General features: G+C 37.9%; 1 protein-coding gene across 3 annotated transcripts; it reads left to right on the top strand.

Moving 5' to 3' along the window:
- Positions 1-160: 160 nt before the first annotated feature.
- On the top strand, positions 161-23,805 carry MYBL1 (MYB proto-oncogene like 1). Of its 3 annotated transcripts, none has more exons than XM_061448365.1 (16): positions 161-543; positions 4,249-4,351; positions 4,481-4,552; positions 7,507-7,599; positions 8,712-8,932; positions 10,661-10,844; positions 11,056-11,130; positions 11,776-11,880; positions 13,115-13,348; positions 13,663-14,031; positions 14,510-14,652; positions 15,060-15,174; positions 16,925-17,041; positions 17,128-17,232; positions 19,203-19,382; positions 21,168-23,805. In XM_061448365.1, exons 1-16 carry the CDS (start codon positions 524-526, stop codon positions 21,294-21,296), a joined length of 2,265 nt encoding a protein of 754 aa, XP_061304349.1. In that variant the 5' UTR covers positions 161-523; the 3' UTR covers positions 21,297-23,805. The 3 variants fall into 3 exon arrangements, with proteins under 3 accessions (XP_061304349.1, XP_061304347.1, XP_061304348.1); XM_061448363.1 differs by having other exon boundaries at positions 384-543; positions 11,779-11,880; XM_061448364.1 differs by lacking the exon at positions 19,203-19,382 and having other exon boundaries at positions 384-543.
- Positions 23,806-24,907: the final 1,102 nt, after the last annotated feature.

Consider the following 24,907-nt stretch of genomic DNA (forward strand, 5'->3'; position numbering starts at 1 on the left):
GGCGGCGGCGGCCAATGGGGCTGCAGTCCGCCTGCGCAGATTCAAACGGTGGCTTTGGAAGGAGGCTGGGCGCGAGATTCGGCGGCGCCGACAGATCCCGCCGCGAGCGGGGCAGCCCTGGGCGGCGGGCGCCGGCCAGTAGCGGGCGTGTGGGGCGGTGCTGGGCCGCAGAGCAGCGGCCCCGGGGTGTGAAGGCGCCGCCGAAGCCCTCGGAAGTTCTGACAGGAGTGGGAAGGCACAGCCGGGGGAGAAAGGGGGCTGCTGCGCGCTCCGTCCTGCGGAGCCATGCCTGACGCTCCGGGGGCCTGGCCAGGCCGGGGCTGAGGGCGGCCGTCGCGGAGCTGGGGGTACCGCGAAGCTCCGCGGGGAGGAGGGGACCGTTGAGGGAGCCCTGTCCGCTTTGAGCCTTCCTGAGCAGCCAGTGCCCCTCTCCGCCCCGCCTGTTGTGAGAGAAGGAGCCCGGGCTGGGGCTCCGCGCCGCGCCCCGCTGCCGTGGCGGCCCCCCCTATGGTGCGCCCTGAGGATGGCGAAAAGACCGCGCAGGTGAGTGTGGCTGCGGGCCCGGCCCGGGAACCTCTGCTCGTTCTGCTCCCCCCAAACCCCCCTGGGCAGCCGCTGCCTTCCACGCCGCCGCCCCGCGCCCAGGTACCCCCCCGCGCCCCGGGATCCCTGCCAGGTGCCGCCGACGTCCCGCCCTGCCCCTGCCGCCCCTCATCCCCCCCCCCCCCCCCGCTGGGCTGTGCTGGCGTTGCTCTCGGCTTCCTTCCACCTCCTTGGGCTTGGCTGTCACTGCCCTCCTCCCTCTCTCTGCCCTGCAGTCCCTGTTTTGCCCAGCGTCCGCACAGATCTTCCCTCTGCGAGCACCAGCTCCCGTGTATAGCCCTTGCCTCTCGCCGCTGTGCTTTCCCTCAGACCATTTCTGTGTAGCTTGCCTAGACAACTCCTTGGCTTTGCTTTTCGGCGATCGCTGAGCCTGTCAATAACGACTACGTCTTCTCTGCAATAGCTTTTCCTGCTGGTTTCTTTCCTTCTGCTGGACTAATACTTCTTGTTTTCCTCCTGCCGAGTGGCTTTGGCGAATCCCTGATACAACGTTTAGGGCTGTTAAGTTAACGTTCAGGCCTGCTGATTCTTCCGATGTCTTAAATGCACCCACTTTCTCTGATTTGGAATATTCTTTGGCTGAAGATTTCTTCTTGGCCTGAAATTTCCCCGAGAGATAATGCGTTCCACAAGAGCTTCAGCAGCAGCCCCAGATGGTTTTAATACTTTTGTTTTACTGATATGAAAATTGGTATGTCTTTACTTTATATTCAGAAGGTGGGTCTTGGAGAACTGTTTCGTTGCTGTAGTTATTCTTGTCCTAAATGGAAAATCTGTATCTGGAAGGTGATAAAGAAATGCAAAGGAAGGGTTAGGTTTGAGAAAGAAAAGGATGCTCAAGTATTAACAGTATGTGAGTTACATGTGGTGTTTGGGGTTTACTGTAACTGCATACTTCTCATGGAATTGGTGCTTTCAAAGTTACAGGTATTAAAACGGCTTCTGCATTTTCTTGTGACGTGAAAAGAGTTCACAAGTGAATCTTCTGCAAAACTGCAACTAAACCAAGCAATGCTTGGGGGGTCTAGTTGTGCAAGGAGCAAAGATGCATCAAGGGGCTTTGCAGAGGTGGACTGCTGGAGCTGTCTATACATAGTTATCTGCAAGAATCAGCTTGGAGAGACAATGTTTCTTGTTACTCCTAATCTGCTTTTTTTTTTAGTTTAATCTGTGGTATTGCAAGCAATAATTTCATTTTTGTGAAGCTTTAGCTAGTGTTATCTCTGATGGCTGTTGAGTGCTTAGATGTCATAGTTGAAAATACAAGTGGTTGTGGATAGGAGAGGAGCACAGGGTTAGAGATCACTAGTCCTAGATGAATGCCCTATCAGTGTGTGATGATAGTATCCCCAAAAGTAATATATGGTAGTTACGAGTTTATATAAAAGTGGTTTCAAGATTATTAATCTAGGTGTGGAGTCTGGTGGAGTGCACCAAATGGAATGAAGTCTGATTTTTTTAAACTGCTGTTGGGTTTGCATTTGGAAGCCTATTTTTTTTTCCTTTAATGGTTCTCAACTCCGAATTGCAAAGATGGCTAGCACAAAACTCATGAAATACTTAGTTTATTGTTGCAGATTTCTTACTTGATGAAATTTGGTGGCTGTCATCCACTTGCATGCAGTATTCATAACTGCAAAGAATTGTCAGATCAAGTATTAGAACCGTATGTGTTTGCAAACCTTCCTTTTTAATAAAAACCTGAGGTTAATAGTCACAACCATTCATGTTTATTTAATTATAAACAAGACTGAAGGCTAAAGGGTTGTTCATGTGGAATCAAGGTTGGTGAGGTTACAGCCCACTCAGCTGGCCCTTGCCCATGACGAGCATGGAGGCAGTGGTATGTGTGTCAGTTTGGCTGTGGGGCATGCATGCCAATGGAGAATTCCAGGTGCAGGGTTTTACCTGCTGCTGCTGCAGGGACCCCACATCGTCTAGTATTGGTGGTTTCATCAGCGTTGCTGCCATGTACACCGGGCCCTTCCTCTTTTTCAAATCCCCATGACTTCATGTAACTGAAAACTGTTCTTGAACTAGTTTGTGCAGTGGGTGAGGAGATCATGTTGACAAAGGGCTTAACCACAAGGCCAAATTTTAGTTATAAATAAACGATATGGCGTGCGTGGTGTGAAATAGGATTATAATACCAAGGTGTGCTCTTTATAATACCAAGATACACTCCTGACAGTTTGTTGAGAACCTGTGGATAAGAGATCAATAAAAAAGAGGTGGGAAGGGGAAGAGAAAACTTTGTAACTTGCGAGTTTAAATCCTATTTTCTAAAGTCTTAAGCCACTTAATGCAAAACTCTTACGATCATTTTGTTTGCCGCTTGTTTTTTGTAAGTACTGTGAAGAACTTGCTGTTGACCGTTCAGCAAACTGACTGCCTTGTATTCGGCTGGCTCCACAAAGTTTTAATATGTTTACATGTTACTACTTCTACTGCATCATGAAGCTAAGTAGGGCAAATCTAGATGTGGTGTAGGATGTAGAATCAATGTTAGATACACTGGGTCTGAAAGAGCTGGGTACATACTATCCTGTAGTAATATTTTTAGCTAAGTAATGGTCTCCTTGAAAGTCCATGTGTTTGTGTTAGCCTCAGGGAACATACTCCCTTCATGGAAAATAACAAACATACATAGAAGGTTGTGGGCGAACTGCATGTTCTGGAAAATAATGCAGAAATCTGCCACCTAATCTGTTCTTAGGACACCAACACAGGTTAATTCCATTACTGAGGAAGGATTTTTTTTACCTTTGGTTGAAAAGCTAAAGTAATTTTAAGGCTAAGCAGAACTAGTAAATTTAGTTTTGAACATGACTTTACGATATTTATGTTGTGCTGTATATTGGTAATAAAATAGAGAAAAAATAAGATCGCAGTGTGAAACTGTTTTTTAAGTAAAGCTATGTATCTGGGTGGGAGTCCCTTCTATCTAACGTGAGTTTAAGTGATATTTCCATGAAACATTTCCCCGTGCTGGTTTTGTTATCAAGACTGTGAAGTATGCATTTCTCCAGTAGATGGAGTGTGATCTATGTGGAGCCGCAGAGGTTACCTGGCTTCTTGTCCCTCTGGCTCTTAAAAAGGCTCAGCGCTGATACATACGGTGCTTATTTCTTCCTGGAATATTTCTGACTTCGAAGATCTGTATCTAATTTCTGTAACACTGAGGCAACGCTTTTATTCAAGGCAGGAGCCCGCTTAAAATCTTAGGTTGACTCAAAATCATTTGACAGCCTTATTGTGTTTGTTGTTTGAGTTAAGGAGGTGGAACATGAATACATTTTGCAGACTAGCAAACCACTTGATCTTATAAGCTCAGTTGTGAAAAAGATTCGTAAATGTGTCATAAAAACATGATATTAAACAAGAGCTTTTGCTTCAAATTTGAGTCTTGACTTGGAATGAATGACCTGTCCATATCCTGGTATGTGGCCTGGAAATTAAAATTGTGATCCTTGGACATGATGAATATAGGCTGCTGCTGAAGGCAGATCTTACTTTCATGCAAAGTCCATATGTTGTTTTAGAACAATATGTGCAGATTGGAAAAAAGCTATAAGTAGTTAGAAAAAACAAGTTATTCAGAGGTATTTTAAACTCTTATCTACATCCTTCTGTTGTACTCTGCAGTGAGGAAGATGATGACCTGCAATATTTGGATCATGACTATGAAGTACCACAGCAAAAAGGTTTGAAGAAGATATGTAACAGGGTGAAATGGACACGTGATGAGGTAATACTTTTTTTTTTTTTTTTTTAGTTTTATTTCTACATGATACTGGTAGCACACAAAATATGTTATTAGTTAGCACCATGTGGGAACAGCATGTAACATTTATTGGCTGAGGTTATGTCTTAACAGGATGAAAGACTAAAGAAGCTGGTGGAACAAAATGGTACAGATGATTGGGCTTTCATTGCTAGTCATCTACAGGTAAGTTGAATCTCTTTCTGTTAGGTTCTCTTTCAATATTTGCTTACTTTGGTCATATGTTCAGTTTGAAAATGAGGTGAAATAGAAATCAGAAATGCATAATAGTAAAAAATATTTTAAGGGATGCGTGTAAATTGGACTTGAGAGCTAGCTCAGGCTTTGGAGAATTTTGTTAGCTCAGTTTGGGGCTGAAGTGATGGTCTGAAACGATCAAAATAATTGGTGCCTTCCATCCACACTTGTGATTTGCTTTCCTTTTGCAATATATTCCTCTTTCCTATTGGTTGCATCACTTGTGGTTACATTCACAGTTCACAGGTTGCTTCTGAGGCAGTTAGGAGTGTGGGTTGCATCTGACAGATGACTTGCAAGGAGCAAAATCAATTTTTTAAACACCTTAGGAAAAGGGTGGGTTGTTTTGTTTTGGGATTGCTTTTTTTTTTTTTTTGGTAGTTCTTGTTTCGCCTTTTTTACAGTGTTGTCTTCTCTAAAATATGTAAGTCTTTCCACCTGATGATAACTTCAGTTTCTGTTACTGGAACCTTAGTGTGTTCCTTGGAAATTTCCTACTGACACTTAAAATTTCTTGTTCTGTTCCAGTGGTCCGGTGAAATGAGTAAAAGAGCTGTTGATTCAAACATGAAATGACTCCTCAGCTGTATGAGCTGTCCTGGTAGAAAACACAACTAGAATAGATGACGTTTATTTCTCTGATTAAATGCTATAAAGTGCCTACTGTAAAAACATGGCTAGAATCTAAGGCTGAAATCACTAGCTAGAAGTGGGATTGAATATATTCAAATATTAGAGAAAAAAATTACACCCCCCCCACCTTTGTGGTTATTATAATACTGACCAGAATGATATGGTTGTATGAAATTCTTGTGTAAGTAGGTAAAAATAGACTTCTAACTGCTGAACAACCGTAACTTTGCATTGTTCTCATTGTTTTTGTGCAACTGTGGTACTTCTGATATTTATTTCTTTTTCCCCCAGGTGGCAAAGCATAGATATCAGGGAATGAACTCAAAGCCTCTAAATTTAAGGAGTGCATATGCAAATCAGTGTTCCTTACATTATCCACTTCCAGAAAGCAGTGAGATAAGTGAATGGCAGAGGAGAAAGATAATATTAAAAAGCCTTTATATTAAACCGATGAAAAGTACAATGTTCGGTGATACTGATCTGCAGGTGTATTATGCAGTTGTGGTTAGCAGATCTAACAGTTTAGTAAAAGTTCTCCAGCTGAAAACAAATGCTTTTGAAGACAGAAAGTTATTATTCCGCCGGGTCCAAGTAAGGTTGAAAAAAAGGCTCTCCAGCTATCATGGGAAACATGCATGGAGGATCAGGTTGCCCACTACAGAATCATTGATGTTGGAAGGAACCTTACAAGATCATAGAGTCTGAGCCCCCTGCTCAAACAAGGTCAGCTAGAACAGGCTGATCGGGACAGTGTCCAGCTGGGTTTTGAATATCTCCATGGATGGAGACTCCACAGCCTCTCTGGCAACCTACTGCAGCGTTCACATTACAAAGCTAAATAATAGAAAATAGCATAATTAACACTTATCTTGTTACTGGTGGCCTTTTGCTAGGAAACCCAGTCTTGAGTTACTCATATGTAAAGGCTATTTCACTACTGAACCCTATTTCACTACTGGGCTGGGCACAAGTAAACCTTCCCTCTGTTCCACCTCCAGAAGTGAAGATGGCTTAAATGTGACTCTTGGGAGAGAGTGCAGCTTGCGTTCTCTTTCAGTTTACTGGGGCTAAGGCAGAACTGAAATGATTTTATTGTTTCATCCCATCATTTGTTTTGCTTTTCTCCCTCAAATATGTTATAATTTCAGAAGTGTCTGGAAGGTGTAAATGCTAAAAGGCCCCAATTTCAAAACTAACCCTAACCTTTAAGCAAAAATAGGAACAGCTATCCTATACTGGGTTTGTCTTTTACAGCTTGTCTCCACCAGGAAATGATGATGTTTTATAATAAACTCTAGTATGCTTTTAATCATGCAGTGTCTACTTGTGATTCACATGAAGGTACTGTGATCAATGTTATTTTAGATGTAACAGTGTTTTGGGTGTGTTTTTCTTGTCTCACAGATTGCTTCTTTTTTAACTTCAACTTAGCCTGGTAAGGCTTTTACTTGTTAGACAAGCCCAGCAAAACCTTGAAATTTGTACTTGCTATCCAGCAGCTTGCACTGAAGAGAGTAAATCATCATGTCCCAGTGAAACAAAAGGTGTAATAGTATGCTGTGCTGGGGCAGGCTCTTCTTACCTGCATATTTCTAAGAATTGGACCAACCCAGAGAGTCTTAAACTTTTCTATAAACAGTTTTGAGAAGGCCAAGTGAAACTTTACTTCTCTTTCATAGCTGGGAACAATATTGCAAAAGATCCCGAGAGAAGCTACAGAAAAGCACCATCTGTCCTGAGCAGAAAAAGCAATGTTGTTTAATTAGTATGTGTTAGCTAAACTCAATATATATCTCTTTCCCTAACACTCTAGGAAAAAGCTGAAAATATATACATTTGAGACTTAAAAAAGTCTATTATTTGAAATAATTTCCTTTAAAAATTTCTTATATAAGTTGTATATAATGTCAAAAGCATGCCAGTCACATGAAGTTCAGTGGAGATGTGGAGTAATGAGGATAAAAATTCTAAGTTTTTCTTTAAAGAAGAGTAAGTTCTCAATTTGCTTATCAATCAATTAAGATCACCAAAATAATTAGATTAGATCTTTGTGCAAGGCTGTTTTTTCTGGAGAAGAGCTTTTATAAGCAAATGGAAGAAGAAATAATAGGGGAGAATTTATCTATTAGAATAAAGGTCTGAATAAGTCTCTCAATTTGAAATAAGGTAATAATTCTGGATAGCTGATATTTACAGTTTTATGTATGCAAGTGTTTAACAACTGCACTGGTCTTCTAAAACTATTTCAGAATCGTTCAGATTTTCAGTGCCAGCATCGATGGCAGAGAGTCCTAAACCCAGAATTGATTAAAGGTCCATGGACTAAAGAAGAAGATCAGAGGGTAATAAAAACTGATTGTTACTGTACTCCTTTGCTGTAATGAAATTGGCATATGACTGCTAAGAATGTGTACTTTTTCTTAGGTTTCATTCCAACAAAGATGATGTGTGATGCACCTTGTGATATAGATAATTACATTAGATAATACAGAATATAATTAATTATATTATGCTGTGTGAGGAGGAAAAAATAATGCAGCTGCTCTTAAGTAGATGGAATGTCTGGTCTGCTCAAGCATTTAATTTCCCTTTGTGCAGATTGCTAGCTTAAACCAAATAGAGAAGATACCTTTACAGCACTGAAGAGCAAAAGTTTCACATCTTTTGTTCTGTAGATCCACCAGACTTAAAGGGGTTGGGAATAAGGGTGATTATTTCATGCTCTACTCTTCAAGAAGCTAGCAATGGTGGTTTAGACTCCTTTTCCCTGCCTCTGTTAATCCACACTTTTTTGCCTGCAAAATCTGGACTGTCCTTTATGGAGGTGCACATACAGCTTTCTCATACAGTATTTCAAATTGTCTGCTTAATTTCTACTGTTTAAAACTGTCTTAAGATGTCCAAAAATAGTATTCGTCAATTTATGAATGTAGTCTTCTTAATCTATTTTTACAGTTCTTGTTAGCTGTTTAAGGAAAAGCTTCTAATGTGTAAAAAACAAACAAACAAAAAAACCAAAAAAAACCCAAAAAAACCAAACCCCAAAAAACCCAACATGTAGAAATGGGAAGGAGGTTGGGAGTAGAGGTGTGGGATTTTTCCTCATATATATGTGTATTGAAAAAAGTCAAACCAGGTATCTTTACCAGCTTCTGTTTTGGTCTTTCATAATGTCAGCTTATGCAATGGGTGACAGAAAGGAAAATTCCAAATTGGTGTTTTCATTAGTATATACTTAGATTCTAAACACAGTGAATTTGGAGTTAAATAATTTTTTTATATCTTAAAAGATTATTTTTAAAATCCTAAATCGCTGTCTGCCTCCTTAGGCCTAGTATTTTATCAAGTTGCAGATTATAAATCATACTCCAAAATATGAGTTTATCAGTATTCTCAGTCTTTACTTGGGAAAATTAGGTTTTGAAATTGTAATGTGCTTTCATCTGTGTTCCAGGTTATTGAATTAGTTCAGAGGTATGGTCCAAAGCGCTGGTCTCTAATTGCAAAACACCTGAAAGGAAGAATAGGCAAGCAGTGCAGAGAGAGATGGCATAACCATCTCAATCCTGAGGTAAAAAAGTCATCATGGACAGAAGAAGAGGACAGAATAATCTATGAAGCTCACAGGCGTTTGGGAAACCGATGGGCTGAAATAGCAAAACTTCTTCCTGGAAGGTGCTTTTCAACTCTGTTTGTGTTAAATATTGGAATATGGAAAACTGTCACACTACTCTTTGCAGTGTTATTTATTAGTTAGAAGTTTATGTCACAACATCTTTATCTTGATAGATGCTGATATTTTTTTTTTTAAATCTTTTGCATTTGATTCTGTATCCTTAATAAGCCACAGAACCAATAAAAAGGCCTCTCACATGTTTCTTCAGAAATCTTCCTGGTCACAGAAAAAACTGTAGTGGAGCTGCAGAGAGTAACTGCAAGTAATAGTGAAAGAATGCCTTAACATCCTATGACATAATGTCAAAGTGCCTTCATTGATATGAATTTTGGGGTGACTTTCTTTTAGATTTAAGATCAGAAATTATTTTTTTGTGGAATATTTCTTGTTAAACGGGACACTTGAAAAAGAAAATCCTGGTAACCTTCAAAAGTCTAGGCTTAGGAGTCATGCATCGCAAAGCTAGCTGGTTACCACCTAGGCTTTTAATTATATGCATTGTTCTCTTTATCTTTGTTTCAGGTGTGAGACTGCCAACTTACATGCTTGTGGAAAACAAACTTTCGGTGTTTCAATGGAATAAATTTTTTACCTTGTACTGTTAATTAAAACTCAATGTTCAGCTGTCCCTCTCTGAATTCAGTCTGTATGTTCAGGAGGTGACTGTAGGGGTGCCTAAGGAATGTCTGAACTTGCCGTGGTGAGAGAGAATGAGTATTTAGAGATGCATGTTTAAAAATGTGACATTTTCATTAAATACACATACATGAATCACAGGAAATCCTTTGGAGGAATAGGAAGGGAATTGATTGCATCTTAACAGAATTTTGGAGAGGAAGGATGAGTTTCTAAGGACAGAGGCATTACTAATTCACTAACTTATTTGTTGAAAATAAATCCAAGATGAGACTGTCAACTAAAGATTGGATCCTAGACCCAGAAGATTAGTAGAGAGTCTTAAGATTAGGGTGAAAAAAGGGAATTCCACTTGGAGTTGAGCTTGAGTGAATACAGGTCTTAAAGTAATTTTTATTTCTGTGTACTTCTCTCCAAGGCTAGTATTTAAGACTGTAATGCATTCATACTCTACTCTTGCCTTAATGCTTGTTTAGTGTTAAAGGTGATTTCAGCCTGCTTTTCAAACTGCAGGCATTTTCTTTCTCGGGGGAGTGACAGTGGGCACTGGTCTTCTGCCATGCCTGCTGCTCTCCATACAAGCTCAAGGGCACCAAGAGGTAGTGAGATGTTCTACAAAGCTGCACATTAAACATGAAGCAGGGTGTAATTTTTTTTTAATTATTTTTTTTTAGAAGAGAGGCCTTCCAGTGGACTATGTTAACTACAGTGCCCTTATTATACTGAGTGATTGTCTTAGCTTCATGTTCTGCAGATTTGTAGCAGAGGGTAAATAATGTAGTGACAAAGAACAGATGGTTAGTCCAGGCATCCAAGATAAAAGGCTCTCACCCGTGATAATAGCCAGAACCAAGGCTTTCTCTTTTGCTACTGTCAATTTTCTGCAGACTTGAAGTTCAGTAGAAGGAAGTGTGAGTAGCTTTCTAGTAATTATGCCAAAACCCCACAGGTAATGAAACTTTCAGTCCAAGCTGCTGGAGCTTTCTGTATTTGTGGCTTCAGATTAACCTACTGTACAAACCCCATAAATTATGCCATATTATAAACTTCAAGATATGGAAAGCAGTCACTGTTGTACATTTTCATTTTAGGACTGATAATTCGATTAAAAATCACTGGAATTCAACAATGCGAAGAAAGGTGGAACAGGAAGGGTATTTACAAGAAGGTGTAAAGTCTGAAAGCGATAGCTCATCCAAACTTCAGCCCCAGCAATGTCTGACTATGGAGCACGTGCACACTCAGAATCAATTTTATGTACCTGTTCAGACACATGTAAGTTCAAAATGCAGAATAATTAGTATTTTCCAGTTTCAAATTATTTATTTGGTTTGGAACAAGAAACGAATCTGAAAGAATAAAGACTGTTGAGCATTTTTGTGCTATAGTAACTTAGGATTTGTAAACCATAATAAATAGTTTATATACAGTAGAGATAATTTTATATCCTTTTTCAGGGATTGTGAAATGATTTATGTCTTTTTAGATTCCAGCATACCAGTATGCCTCACCAGAAGGCAGCTGTCTAGAGTATACTTCAGCTTCTTCCAACGTAGTTGAGGTAATGTGTTCACACACGTTGTAAAATGAAGAGAATATACTCCTTGAAGTCCTCTCTAAACTGAGGAGTATAACTAATTTTGAAACTCATGGCATATCTTCACTTACCTATATTTACAGCAATAGTAGAAAGTTTTAAGAAGTTTAAAAACAAACCAATCAACCAAAAAAATTAGTTAATTTTCTGATAGTAGTGGTAGGATTGCTTGTGTAGACAGTCTGTCAAAAATTCTGATTTGAAACACTTTTTTGCACAGTTAGTGAGGATAGATAACTCAGAATTCTAAAAAGCACATGAAAACATAACCCATCTACCAAGATGCCAATGTTGTTCCTTCTATTAAAGACAGAACTGAGTGACTTTGGGTTAAAAAACATTATAGCACACTGAGCATTTACAGATCATATTAGCAACCTGTTGAATTATTAGCTTGTATACCACTTGAACATCAGATCCATCCCCTGGTAATTGCTGGAGTTTTCCACTTGCAAGTGGCTACTGTACTACAAAATATGATACTGCTTGAACAGTTCTGTTCCCACATTATGTGGATTTCTGTTAAAACTGAGCTGTGTTATAATGTCAAATGTTTACAGTGAACAGTTTGGGAGAAAACAGTAATGGCTTCTTTCTTAATTTTTGCAGCAGTCATTTATTGATGATGATCCTGATAAAGAAAAGAAAATAAAGGAACTTGAATTGCTACTTATGTCAGTAGAGAGTGAAATCAGAAGAAAACGAGCATCTTCTGTAAGGACTGCAAATATCTATAAATATTTGAATATGCTTTACTGAGGTTAATCCTCATCAATTTAGCAATGGATGTTTGGTTTTGTGTAGTGTTTTTTCACCTAATGTTCTAAAAACAAACCTGTGGCTGTTGGGTTGTAAAACAAAATCTGTATATTGGAATGGAGTCTGATTATTTTTAGTGTGGTTTATAAACTGTGAAAACAGCAGAAATACAACCTACAGTTTGGCAGTTGTTCCTAAGACCCAAGATTTTTATCTTCTTAAGAGAATCATGTTTGTTGATATCACCACTGTTTGGTTTTATGGGTCAGCAATGTTGATCATCTACTCAATAGGGAAATATGAAAAATACGTAAGTTTTGTTCTATTTGATTTCAAAACATGCTGTAGATTATATTTTTATCAAACTTATGTGTGAGTGCTTGCAATGCTGAATATCCACATTTGGATATGACATGTATGAATTTGCGCTGTACAAAATTTACATGTACTTTAGTAGAGTTAGGGAACTTGCAGATGACAGGCACTTTCTTCTTCAGGAACAGAGGGCTGTGCACACCATCAGACACCTAATCAACCCAACAGTATTGATTACTAATTTAGATTACAGGTGAACTTCTAGATTTATGTGGTGGAGCTATTCCTCGCATTCCCTTGAAACAGTTCAGCATTCTGCTTATCTAGAGGAATCTGCTTCTAAATTTTCAGTGAAACTTGAAATCAGTTTCTTGAGTACTAAACAGTTTACTAAAATGGGATAACCATTTAGAAGTAATCTGTCAATGCAGAATCTGCGTAAAAAAAATACCAGCTCAAGCAAGAAGTATTTCGCATTCTAGAAACACTTTCTAATCTTAAAATGCACCTGTGTTCTGTAGCGAAGGCGACTTTGTAATATACTGATGTTCAGGAGCACAGGAAGCTTGCATCAGAGGTGGCTTCCAATACAACCCATAATTATCTAAGGTATAAGCATGTATGCGATAAGAATAAGAGGTAAGATAAAGATCTTAAAATCTTAACGCAGTTTGAGAATGTTGAGTATGTTAATGTAAGGAGAATACTAACTGCATTAATGCAAGCAGATAACCAGTATTTGAAAAAGCAAAAATTAATGGTTACGTTTAGCCTTCCTGCATGCTGCCTTTTTTCCCCTCCCTGCGGTCACATAATTGACTCTTTCCAAATTCTCAAATTGAATAAAATTAACATGTTTCTTCATATTTTTTAGCAAGCTGGAAACTTGCCGTGTTGGTCTGGAAGTTTCATCATGGAAGATTGTGTATCTAATACACTAAATAGCCTTGGGGAGCAAACAAGTGATTTCTACAGCATAGATGAGACCCAGGGCACATCTGTTCAGCAGAATTCACCACCAAAGTATTCGGCTGTGGAAGCAAATACAGTGTTACCTTCTCTACAGACCATTCCAGAATTTGAAGAGACACTAGAGCTTATTGAATCTGTGAGTCTGTATTTATTAAAACAAAAAAAATTTAAAAATTTAGGAACATAAGCTTTAACGACATGTAAAAAGTCTAAATACTCTTTAAATTACCTCATTTTGTACTGGTCTGTAGTTTTGCCCATACTGAGTGACTTGTTTTAAAAGAATTTTATTTTAAAATATTCAGTGTTTTAGGATTGTGTGAAAGATAAAAGGAGGATAATTCAGTATATGGCTTCTAGAGGTAGAGAGATGCTAGGCTGGCTTGGACATTGTGCAGTAATCTTGGATGAGCATGCTAGTGTTCTGGTGTTTTGCACCTTGCCTCCTAGGATCCCGTAGTGTGGAGCGATGTCGCCAGTTTTGAGCTTTCAAAGGCTGTTGTGTCTCCTGTCAAGCAAGCTCCACTAAAAATAATGCAGACTCAGCACAATGAAGGGGCTGCTGAGTGCCAGTATGATGTCAGCGTTGTGCTTGATGGCAAAAAACAAAGTAGCATCAATAGTGAGGAAGAAGCAGTTTTTCCAGCAACTCCAAACATACCTAAATTCAGCACCCCACCTACCATCCTAAGAAAGAAAAAGAGATTGCGTGTTGGGCAGTCACCGGTTAATGAACTGAATGATGGCTTGTGTAATGATGTCATCAATGTTGCACTAAAGCATACACCAGTGAAAACACTACCATTTTCTCCGTCACAGGTGAGTTTATGTTTAATATGGCTAAACATGAAGGCTGTAGTGGGTAGATTATAAATCACAAGTACTTTCTTCCCTAGTTATATACTGTAGCCTAAACAAATATGTCAAAAAACTTCTTAAAACATCTGCATAAGGGTAGATACATTAAAAAGAAATTGTTAGATTACCCATTTCCTCTGTTTTGAAGACTAACTGGGTGGGGGGGGAAAGGGTTGTGATGACTTATGTCTCAGTTCACACTTTCTCATGCAAATTATTGTTGCTAGAGACCTGTGTCTCTGTTGACCTAATTAAGTAATAAGGATTTTAAGGAGAAAATCAAGGTTTTGGCAATAAGCATAGCAAATGTCTTAGAGTATAAGTCAAGAAGAATTTATTGGGATTTTTCAGATTTATTTTTTTTTTTTACTGCTCATTACAGTGGTGAAGTTTTGCCCTTTTTGGTTGCTTAGGGTTTTTTTTCCTTTCTTGTGGTTAGTTTTTCAACACTTGCTCTGGAAATGAACAGTTTAACCTTGAAAATCCTGCATTTACATCGACTCCAATCTGTGGGCAGAAGGTTCTTATTACGACTCCTCTTCACAAGGAAATGACACCAAAAGATCAAAAAGAAAATGTGGGGTAAGATTACTGCATTAAACATCCAGTGGTGTTGCTCAAATGAAACCACATTTTTCTAAACATTGAAAAGATAGTCCACCTATACTGTGAAAACCCCTATACCTACCTATACTTTAAACCCCCTAACACTTCAATACTTGTGTACAAACTGGCTTCCTGTTTTTAGCTTAAAACAGGAAGCTACTTCTACTTAGTTAAAATGTTTCCTTTTTTAAGATGCTGAACAAAATCCAGTTAAAGTTAATTATACCTGGGGTAATGCTATGGTGGTGTTAATACTTTCAGATTCACAATGTTGCTCTCTGTTCTGTAAATTAAGTCATTTTAAACTGTTTCTTAGATTCTACATTACTATTGATAAAGTAAAATATTAAAGATCATGTTTGAACACTTCTATGTTTGAATAGTTTTAGAACTCCCACAATTAGAAGATCTCTTCTGGGTTCAACACCAAGGACGCCAACTCCTTTTAAAAATGCTTTGGCTGCTCAGGAAAAAAAGTATGGTCCACTCAAACTTACGGTATGCGATGACATTGTTTATTTTCTTCTTTGTTGAAGTTTAAATGCCCTCTTGTTTTTGAATTATTGTAAGCCTGGTCTTAGAAAGCATTTTCCAACAATGCTGTTGTTTCAGCGACATTCCAGTTATCTTAGAGAACAGCTAGAATGTGATTCAAAAATGTTTCAGGTTTTGTGTTAGGCTATATCCTTCAGCCTAGTATGGAGTGTTGTCTTTTTGAATGGTATTCGGCACATACAATGATTTGACCCATAGTCAAACAGTAATAATAATTTTGAACACAAAGTAATCTTGAACACACTGGTTCTGCATTTCTGAGTTGTTTTAAATTTGTGTAGCCTTGCTAACACTACCTCTTACAAGGTGGAAACATTATTGGCTGAGATTTTAATTTTAATACTTTAGCATTCTGTTTTGGTTTTGTTTGAGGGTTTTGTGTTTTTTTTTTCCAAATCAAAATTGTGAGAGAGTGAATGGGTGCGAGTCCTCCAACTGGATAATTTAATAAGAGCAGATTGGTGCAGATGAATGTGACTGACTTTGCTATTTTACGCAACTTTCACGTTTGCCTTGAAAAACTGCACTATCTTTGAGTCCTCTGGACTACGTAAGAACTGAGTTGTTTTATGGGTTAGGTTCTTTCACAGTGGTAGGACTGAAACGAGGTGTTTATCACAGCATTCTAGTATTCTGAGAACCTTTTTGATGAGAAGATGTTTGGAAGTGTTTTATCCTTCCTAGGGTCTTACTTGAATAACATCTACAGTTTTCTTCATCCTAACCCCCAAAATCTTAATATAGCAATTCGTGGTTTCTCTGATTCTTCTGGCTGTCACAGAAGGTTTTTTTGTTTTTTTTTTGTTTTGTTTTTTTTTTTTTTTCTTGTTGACTATAGATTATGTTACTTTGTTTGTTTGTTCCAAATGAATTCAGTTTTCGCTCTCTTCCCAGCCTAGGTAAGGTAGGTTAATGCATAATAACTTTTGGAATTCAGTAGACATATGCTTTTCAAATTCTGAAAAAATTCCAGCCAATGTATATTGACTACTTTTTTTGCAAACACAGAAGGTAGCTCAGACTTTGCCACAGGGCTTGGCACCATCTGTGTTACCCTATAGATTCTCACTATGCAAATGGAGTGGTTTGGCATTCCTGTTTCTGTCTGCTATTAACCTCCTGTTCAAAATCAAATTTTGAGGGCTTTAGGGAATTCTTCTCCTGTTGGTACACAAAGGGGCCATCTGTATGGCTTCTGTGAGATTCTGTACTATACTTAGGAATATCAATGTCTTATTCAAAGATTTGTGTTGAAATTGGTATAAATTCCTTTCTCTACAACAGTAATACTTTTATAGTACAGTTTTTTAGTACATTGGTATGCATGTATATGTACATATATATGTTTAGCATATATCAAGTGATTTTATCCCTTTTGTCAGTTGGTAAACATTGCTAATAAATGCAAACAAGTAGTTTGCATGCCTTCTTCAATGCTGCCTTGCATTTTTTGAGGCACTGTGTATGTGTTTTATCTGGCTAGAAATAATGTGGCGTAAGATGAAGTAAAAACTCCTCAGAGCCTTGAAATGTTGATCTGTAGTTGTTAACTAACAATAGCTTAAATCCTTTTATCTGTTGCTGTATTTTGCAAGATGTCTTTTATGGCCTACATGAGCTGAAAGTAGAATGTAGTAAAAACTAGTAGCTAACAGACTTGCTGTGTTTTCTCTTCCGATTTTAATTAACTTAGTCACAACCACTTGCCTTCTTGGAGGAAGACATTAGGGAAGTTTTGAAAGAAGAAACTGGAACAGACATATTTCTCAAGGAGGAAGATGACACTGTGTATAAAAGCTGCAAACAGGAGGTAACATTACCATAATAATTTCACGTAGGAAATAGCCGCTTTTAAATAATATTTTACAATTTTTCTCTTCAAAATGTTTATTGCAGCACAACTCTTCTAAAAAAGTCAGAAAATCACTGGTCCTAGATCCATGGGAAAAGGAAGAGGTTGGTGCCCAGCTCTTCATAGAAGATAATAGTCTAGGTGTACAGGTAAGTATTAAGCTACTGAAGAGCATCACTGGCAGCCATATTAATATAGAACTGAGTGTCTTTCATTCTATTGACTAAAATAAAGTGTTTGGATTGAGGCTACAAAATCACCTTCAGTTTCAAGTGCTACTTGAAGTACTTAAGCAATACTTAAACACTGGGCTTGCATTCGTGCATAAACTCTTCCTTTCAGGCCTCTACAGCAGGACTGGTAAAGTAATGTGGATGCTTTTCAGATTTGCTGTTACAGCAAAGCTGCTTCCATGCTGGTTACTTATAAACTTTAGCATATATGGCACTCTGAAGCTCTGTAATACACCAGGGAAATGGCATTTACACCTGTGTTTTGCATGCTTGATAGTCTGGCAGACATTTTCTGAAGATACCTACTTGCACAGTAGGCAGCCTGTTTTTCCTTTTCCTGCTTCACATAGTAGGGGAATACTTTAAGAAATACCAAGCACGTAGAAGATGATGTTTGTGGGCTTCCTCTGCCTGAAAGGAATTTGAATAATTCTGCCTCAGTAACCAAGACATCAAGAGTTCAGAACTGGGGCTGGTTTGGTCCCTCATTCCTTTAAAAAGCAGCCCAATATTTTCCCAGTTGACTGATTAAATAGATGAATCTTTAGTCTTGTAGTTTATAGGAAAGATTTATTCTACTAGTTCTTAATATATGTATGTATTTAATTCTGAAAGAGTAAATGTCTGTGACTCTTGATCAGTTATAATGCTATATGCAAGAGGTAGGAGCCAAAGTCCTTAAAAAGTAGAGGTGCTTAAGTCATACCCCTTTCTGATTATTGTAGCTGGTTTTCTAAATTCCCGTCTTAAGTGCTTCATAAACTCCGCCAAACCTAGGTGTCTGCGTGCTGGGTGTTAGGTGCCCTGCCACCTAGTGGAAATTCCCCGCTTTCCCCAAGAACTTCCCTGTACTGGGAGGAGCAGTGTTGCTGCAGGCATTCAAACCAGAAATGTAACTCTCTGTGTTTGCTTACTGTCTTGTTATGACATGGTATACTGTGCATAGTGTTCAGGTTACTGAGGCTGAGCCAAAATACACTATGATGTTGTGATATACTAAAGGCAGTGGACTGGGAAAAAAATACTTTTCTTCCACATCAATGAGGGATTCAGGTGCTACAGAAACATTCTATCTTAGCAAGAAAGATAGTGTCAGTATCTGATTTTAAACATGAAAAACAGACCAATCCTTAAGTAGAAATTGTGTGTCCATGTGATAATAAGTTAGGAGTGAGGTCTGAGGTAGAATAAATATGTAAAAGTATTTTAATGCAGTTTGAGGGTGGTTTTGTGGGTAAACAAGTGCATATGCCACTGTTATTCTCATCTAATTTTGCTCTCGTAACATTGCCTATACCTTTCTTCTGCTTTGATGTAATGAAGCTGAATTAATTTCTTTTTATTTACATAAATATTATCAGCATATAAAGCACTTCTGGCATGATCATTCCAGTGCTTATTTCAGTACTTAAAGCAGTTCCTCCTCTTGATACTCCTCCTCCTGATATGTGATCTTAATTTTTTTTTTTTTAACTCCAGTCTCCTTGTGCTCACTTTCACAAAGGTAATACTAGAAATGAATGACAAGCTTCTTTCTTTAAAACTGTTCTTTAATTACCACTTTATCAAGTCTTGTTCTTAACAAAGTGTAATCAGCTGTAGTCTGGCTGTACATGCAAGAAGCTGTCTACTCAGTACTGCCTAAATCTTGCTAGCAGCTACTTGTTCTACTGTGCTCAGTATTGACTCAATATATACCAGCCTAGTTCTTCACACAATGTACTTTTTCTTTTCAGATTCTTTCCTAGAGTCTTTCTGATAGTATTTGCTTTGCTTACCTTTTGGCTTCTCTGATCACAGCAGTTGAAGACTTTGTTTGTTTGTTCTGTTTTTGTTATTAAGTACTGATTATTGTTCCTGTTTCCTACCCTCTTTTTTGTCAATAGTCAGAAAATGCATATACCACATCTTTATTAACAGTACCATTGTTGGAAATACATGACAACAAATGTAACCTGACACCAGAAAACCAGGATACAAATCCAGCAAACAAAGCAAATGCAGTAATTAAGAGGAAAATGAATGCATGTGCTTCAAAAAATGTCAAAGTGGAAAAAGCTTTTCAGGTCTGGATGCAAAGAATTCTGATAGTTTTATTCTCAGCTTAACAAAGACTTTTGTTTTGTTTCTGTCTTGTACTAATGCCTAGAATTGTTCAATTCAGTGACCTAGTTTTGATCAGTGTTTCCATGATCCTTATTTCTTGTAAGTTGGTCATTTGTCCACAAAGTGTTAATTCATAGCTAAGATCTTTAAATACAACCCTGATATTTCACTGAGTCGCCTCTCAGGTTTAAATGTGGGGGAAACCAATAAGGGTAGGGTAGACCTACAAACCAAGTTTCAGTACCCAAGTCCAGCAGCAGGAAAACTTGACTCAGTGCAAACCAATCCGCTATAGCATCTAAGTTCCTCAAATGTGGCTGGTGCTTACTTCATAATAAACTCTGTGGGATTCATTAAGTGGAGTTCATCCACAGGTTCTGTTTGGTAACTGTTATTGTAATGTGCCTATTCTTGTACTTCTATTTTCTGTACTGTTAAAACTGGAACCTATTTTTCACCTGTGTCTTGGCCACCAGGTTTAGGAGGAGATTCTCTTTGAGCTGACTTGGTACCTGTTCCATTTTTTCCCATAGGAAATTAACACATACAATTTTTGCGTCTCAGAATATCTACAGCTCTGTATTGATTAAAAAAACTCAAACAACAATAGCAAAACAAAAGGCAGGGCCCCTGGAGCCTTGTCTTCCATGTCCCACTTAACTGCTTTAATGATGATGTGTTTTTAAGTACAGGGGCAACAATATTACTTTCTGATCCTTTCTTATGAGAAGAAAGAACAAACCTCCATTTAATCATGGTATTTCAGAAAAGGAATTAACTGCTGGGAATTACAGCAAAGATGAATACATCTATCTGTCCCAGACCTATGGTCTTCCAGTACTTAAAAGGGGAGCTTAGTCATACTATATTCACAAATATTCACATTGAACCATCTTTCTGTTTTTGCTCTTTCCCTTGAGAAATTTCCTCTCAATCTAATGGCCTCTCTAACCATGAGTCCTTTCTGTGAATCAATTCCTGCTAAATTTCTAGAGAAACTCAAATGGCCAATTTTCTCTGTGCATCTATACATGGAACTCATCCTTTGGATCAATTACTAGTTCAATGAGGAAGGGAGAGAATATTGCTACAATCTGCTGGTGTCATGTCCAGTTTAGAGCTGCTACAAATCAGCTTGAGATTCAATGAGTCATGCAACTGTGCATGAGAGTTTGCCTCATGGAAGGGGCAGGACTAGTGGCTTGGTTATTCTTCATCATTTCTAGTCCTAGTTCCTTTGCCATTTCTAATATATTCCCAAAGCATCCAACCATTCTGCCACAGCTGCCGTTTTGATTCAGTGAGGTCCTTCACAGTATTCTTTTCTGGCTGCCAAACCATTTTGCCTTCCTTGGTGTCTCCAGACAGCTGTCAATAACGTATTTTTCTGCCTGTTGAACTGAGCACATTTAAAGGGGAAGATATCCAAAGAGAAGATGACTTAATTAACTAACTTCCCTTTTATGTATCAATTGTTGAACTAGTCTCATTTCAAGAGTGTTTTTCATTTCGTGTGTTAGAACTTAAAGTGTAACACAGATGCCATGCTGGGGAGTTGGATTAAAAGGGTGGAGAAGGAAGCTCTGTCACAGGTTTTAGGTCTTGTACTGTAGAACTGAATCCTCCTCAGTAAAATACAATATTACTAGGCCATGACAATTTATTATTACTCTGAAAAGTTGTATAAGAATTGCTCAAGTATTTTAGTGGAAAGTATCTTTTAAACTGAATTTTATTTTATGCAGTCAAATTGTGAATGGGAAGCAGTTGTTTATGGAAAAACAGAAGACCAGCTTATCGTGACTGAGCAAGCAAGAAGATACCTGAGCACTTACACAGCTACCAACAGCACTTCAAGGGCTCTGATACTGTGATGGTCACTGCAACTGCCAGCCATCTCTTTCCACTAAAACTGACACAATGGTGAAGGTGATTCTAGCACAGTACTTGTGAATTAAGACTTTCCTTTGAGACAGTCTTGCCAAGGGAAACCTTTAAGCTACCTTAAAGCTTCCTTTCTTCTTTTGGCTGGCAAAGAACAGACATGAAGTTCTCATATTTTCTACGAAGGGATAGTACAACCGGTTCATGCAATGAATTTCTTGAGTATTAAATAAGTAACACCCTAAAGTATGATAAAGAATGGTAAAATACATTGCAGTACTGACTACACACATTTTTTAGGTAAATTTTCATATTTATTCTGACTTGCATTGCTTTTTTCTGTTAGTGCGTTTTCAATATAGACTAGGTTTATAGGTTGTTACTGGTTTTCAAGTGAGCAACATACATGACTGAATGTGCTTTTGCTTATGTAGCATTTTCATAGTATATAAAGAAACACAATGAAAAGGAGTATAAAGGAAGGATAGAAAGTTGCACTACTAATTTTTTTGGTATGCTGCAAAACAATGAAATTAACTACAGTGTTAAATATATTTATTTGCAAATGGTACTAGAAGTAGGCAGAGGGGGGTGAATTAGGTTTTAGTGTAAAGCATCAGTATTTTCTTCATAAATCTCAAAATGAGATGATTGTTGAATGTATTGTACAGTATGTAGGAGCAGGGAAAATTTTGTAAATTGGAAAGGAGTCTGTTTTTATAATTTATTTTCATTTTAAAGCTTAAATGTAGATATTTATATGTATGCAGGTTGTCTAGAAGCCAATGTTGTTTCCTGTTAAAACAGCTAAAATTCAAAAAAGGACAAGTTTAAAGTCTGGCATAGCGGAAGAATTACAGTGGTGAAGTGTACAAATCTATACTGTATGTTACATCTACATAAAGATTGCACTATAACCCTTAAATCATGTTGGTCTACAAAATAATTACAAGGTATACCTGTATTATACAGCAACTATTCATGTACCTTGTTTAAATATACTTAGAAAGGAATGGTGACCCAGGAGTACTTCATCCTGCATAGGAGCTAAAACCTAATGCATTTTAAATATATATTAAAAAAAAAAAAGAAAAAAAAAAAAGAACTTGGCACCTTGGATCTCAGAACAATTGTATCTGCACTTAAGTTTGACCATTATATACTTACTGTATGTTTGAAGAGCAAAGAGAACATTCTTTTATTTATAGAAAATCTTTGTCCTTATTTAAAGGTATACAGGTCACAACAGTTGCTTTAGTTGCCTATTTTAGGTATTTGCACTTATTTTATGTCTTCTTTTGTTTTTGAAGGAATGTTTTGGTTTGCTTTTGTTGTAGAGATTTATATGTAGTTAATTTTGAGCAAGTTATAATGGTGTGCTATCAACAAATACTGACAGGTAAATAGACTTGTACACTGTAGTTTTAGTTATTTATAATTCAAACACTCTTCCTCTCCACTCCCGGGTGTGCTGCTACAGATAGTGGCAGAATCGGCTTGCTGCTATGAGAGATGGAAAGAGCGAGCATCATATGCACTGTATGTAAAATTACAAAAATGATGTCAGGTTCTCTAGTTAACTTTATGAGACCAACCAGTACTATGCAGGGTGTGGAAAGTATTCCTATCGCTTTAATATCGAAGATGGCAGAGAATAATTTATTAAGGGAGAATTTTAATATGGGATGAGTGATACAAGGAAGGTAATGGGTTATTAAACTTTTTTAAACATCTCAAAGGTTATACAATCCTCATTTTTAGGAGCTTTTTGATATTAAATATTTGCCTGGCTATGACAGTAGTAGGCGTAAACATTTTTAGCAGTTTTAAATTTACATCAAAATTTTAAAGGGGGGGGGGAATTCTGTGTAAGAAAGAGATCAGAAAATACCCATCATGCCAGGATTACGCCTCACCTAAGAAGACTGAGAGGAGGCAATTGGAATTCTTGGCAGTCTTAGATTTCGGTTTGCATTACCAGAATGGATTTAACAGCAACATTTAATACTGGAGACAGCACTTAATTCACAAAAAATGAAATAAGTAATTAAAAGAGAGTGAATATCTAGAATCTGGATGATATATTTCACTAGAAGTAGTATCACCAAAATTGCCTATACCAAGTTTAAGCATAGATTTATGGTAAGTAGTATTAATTTGTGTTGGTATTGGTTGGATCATTCAGTTAACTCCTACTTTGCTGCTTTAGCAGGAAGGTTTTAATCTTTCATGTCAGGCATCTTTTATTACTTTTTGAATGTTGTGTGCATTTGCATTTCTTTCAGTTTATAAGTAGATTGTACGTGCAGCAGCCAAACTTGCATGAAACCTAAATACATATTACTCCATATTTTTGTTTTAAGGTTTGACATAATGTGCAACAAATGCCTTGTTTATCCTAGTTTTGTTGTACTACAAACTTTTCTTTTATGTAAGAGAATCTCACATACAATACAGACCACATTAACATCAGAAATAAAGCATCTATGTACCAGGTTACTGTAAGTGCCTTTTATTTGAGAACTGAAGCACTTGGTGCTTGTTAAATTAACATGTATGTATATGTGCATGTCAAACTGCAGGTGTAAGCTGTGCAGGATGATTCCCCTCCTCCCCCAGCTAGTACTAACAAACATGTATTACTCTGAATTAGTGTTCCACTGTGACTCTTATTTTGCTAGTAATATGGGCATTCAGTAGATAATATAGACTCATAGAATCTATTGCCTCTCTTGGTTTTGTGACAAAATATAAATGGCAAACAATTATTATAAGATAATTTGTTGAAGGAATAGCACAAGAGAGACTAACACAAGCCAGTTCCTCACTAATATGTCCTGGTAATTTGTTTTATCTAGTTTTAAGCTGTACAAGCAAACTGGGTGTTACTGGGGCTTTACTGGGGTTGGGGCTGTCACAGCCAGGCCACTGTATGAGTATCTTGCAGACCTGCTCATGCTTGCATGTGTGAGGTTTTCCATTGCTTGCACAAGCAAGGTGGGCCAGCTGTAGAGCATTTATCCTGGTCATGGCTGGCTGCTGACATCTAAAATCGAGGCAAAGTGCAGGCAGATGAAAGTGAAGTCTAATGATGTGACTAGTTCATTTTTCCATGTCAACTTTGCTCAGTGAAAGCAGGCAGAGCAGATGGACAGCCAGTAAGGCAAACTTGAACTACAACCCTCCGTTTGGGTATATGAAGACTCTGGAAGCTTTACTCGTAGGCCTGGCTTTTAGTTGAAAAAAAATGGTCTTTAAGGAATTGCTTGATGAGAGGAAGTCCAGTTCCTACCATCATTATTCTGGCTTTACATGAAAATAACTACTGGAGTTGTACCAAACTAAAACTGATGTGAAGAGCAGGTTGAATGGAACTTCTAGTGGAAGGTGTCTCTGCCCATGGTAAGGGGGCTTGGAACTAGATGATCTTTAGGGTCTCTTCCAACCTAAACCATTCTATGTTGATTCTATATATAATCTTACATTTTTGTGTATGGTAAAAATCCAAATGCTCATACTCACTGTATTCTACCTTAATGATTATGAAGAAACCTCAGGAGAGCAGCTTCTGTTTGCATCTGGAGTAAGAGATGTGTAATAT

This window comes from Pezoporus flaviventris, unplaced genomic scaffold (genome assembly GCF_033815535.1).
Source record: "Pezoporus flaviventris isolate CSIRO_AGI_PZ_B2104156 unplaced genomic scaffold, CSIRO_AGI_Pfla_v1 ptg000007l, whole genome shotgun sequence".
Classification (NCBI taxonomy): domain Eukaryota; kingdom Metazoa; phylum Chordata; class Aves; order Psittaciformes; family Psittacidae; genus Pezoporus; species Pezoporus flaviventris.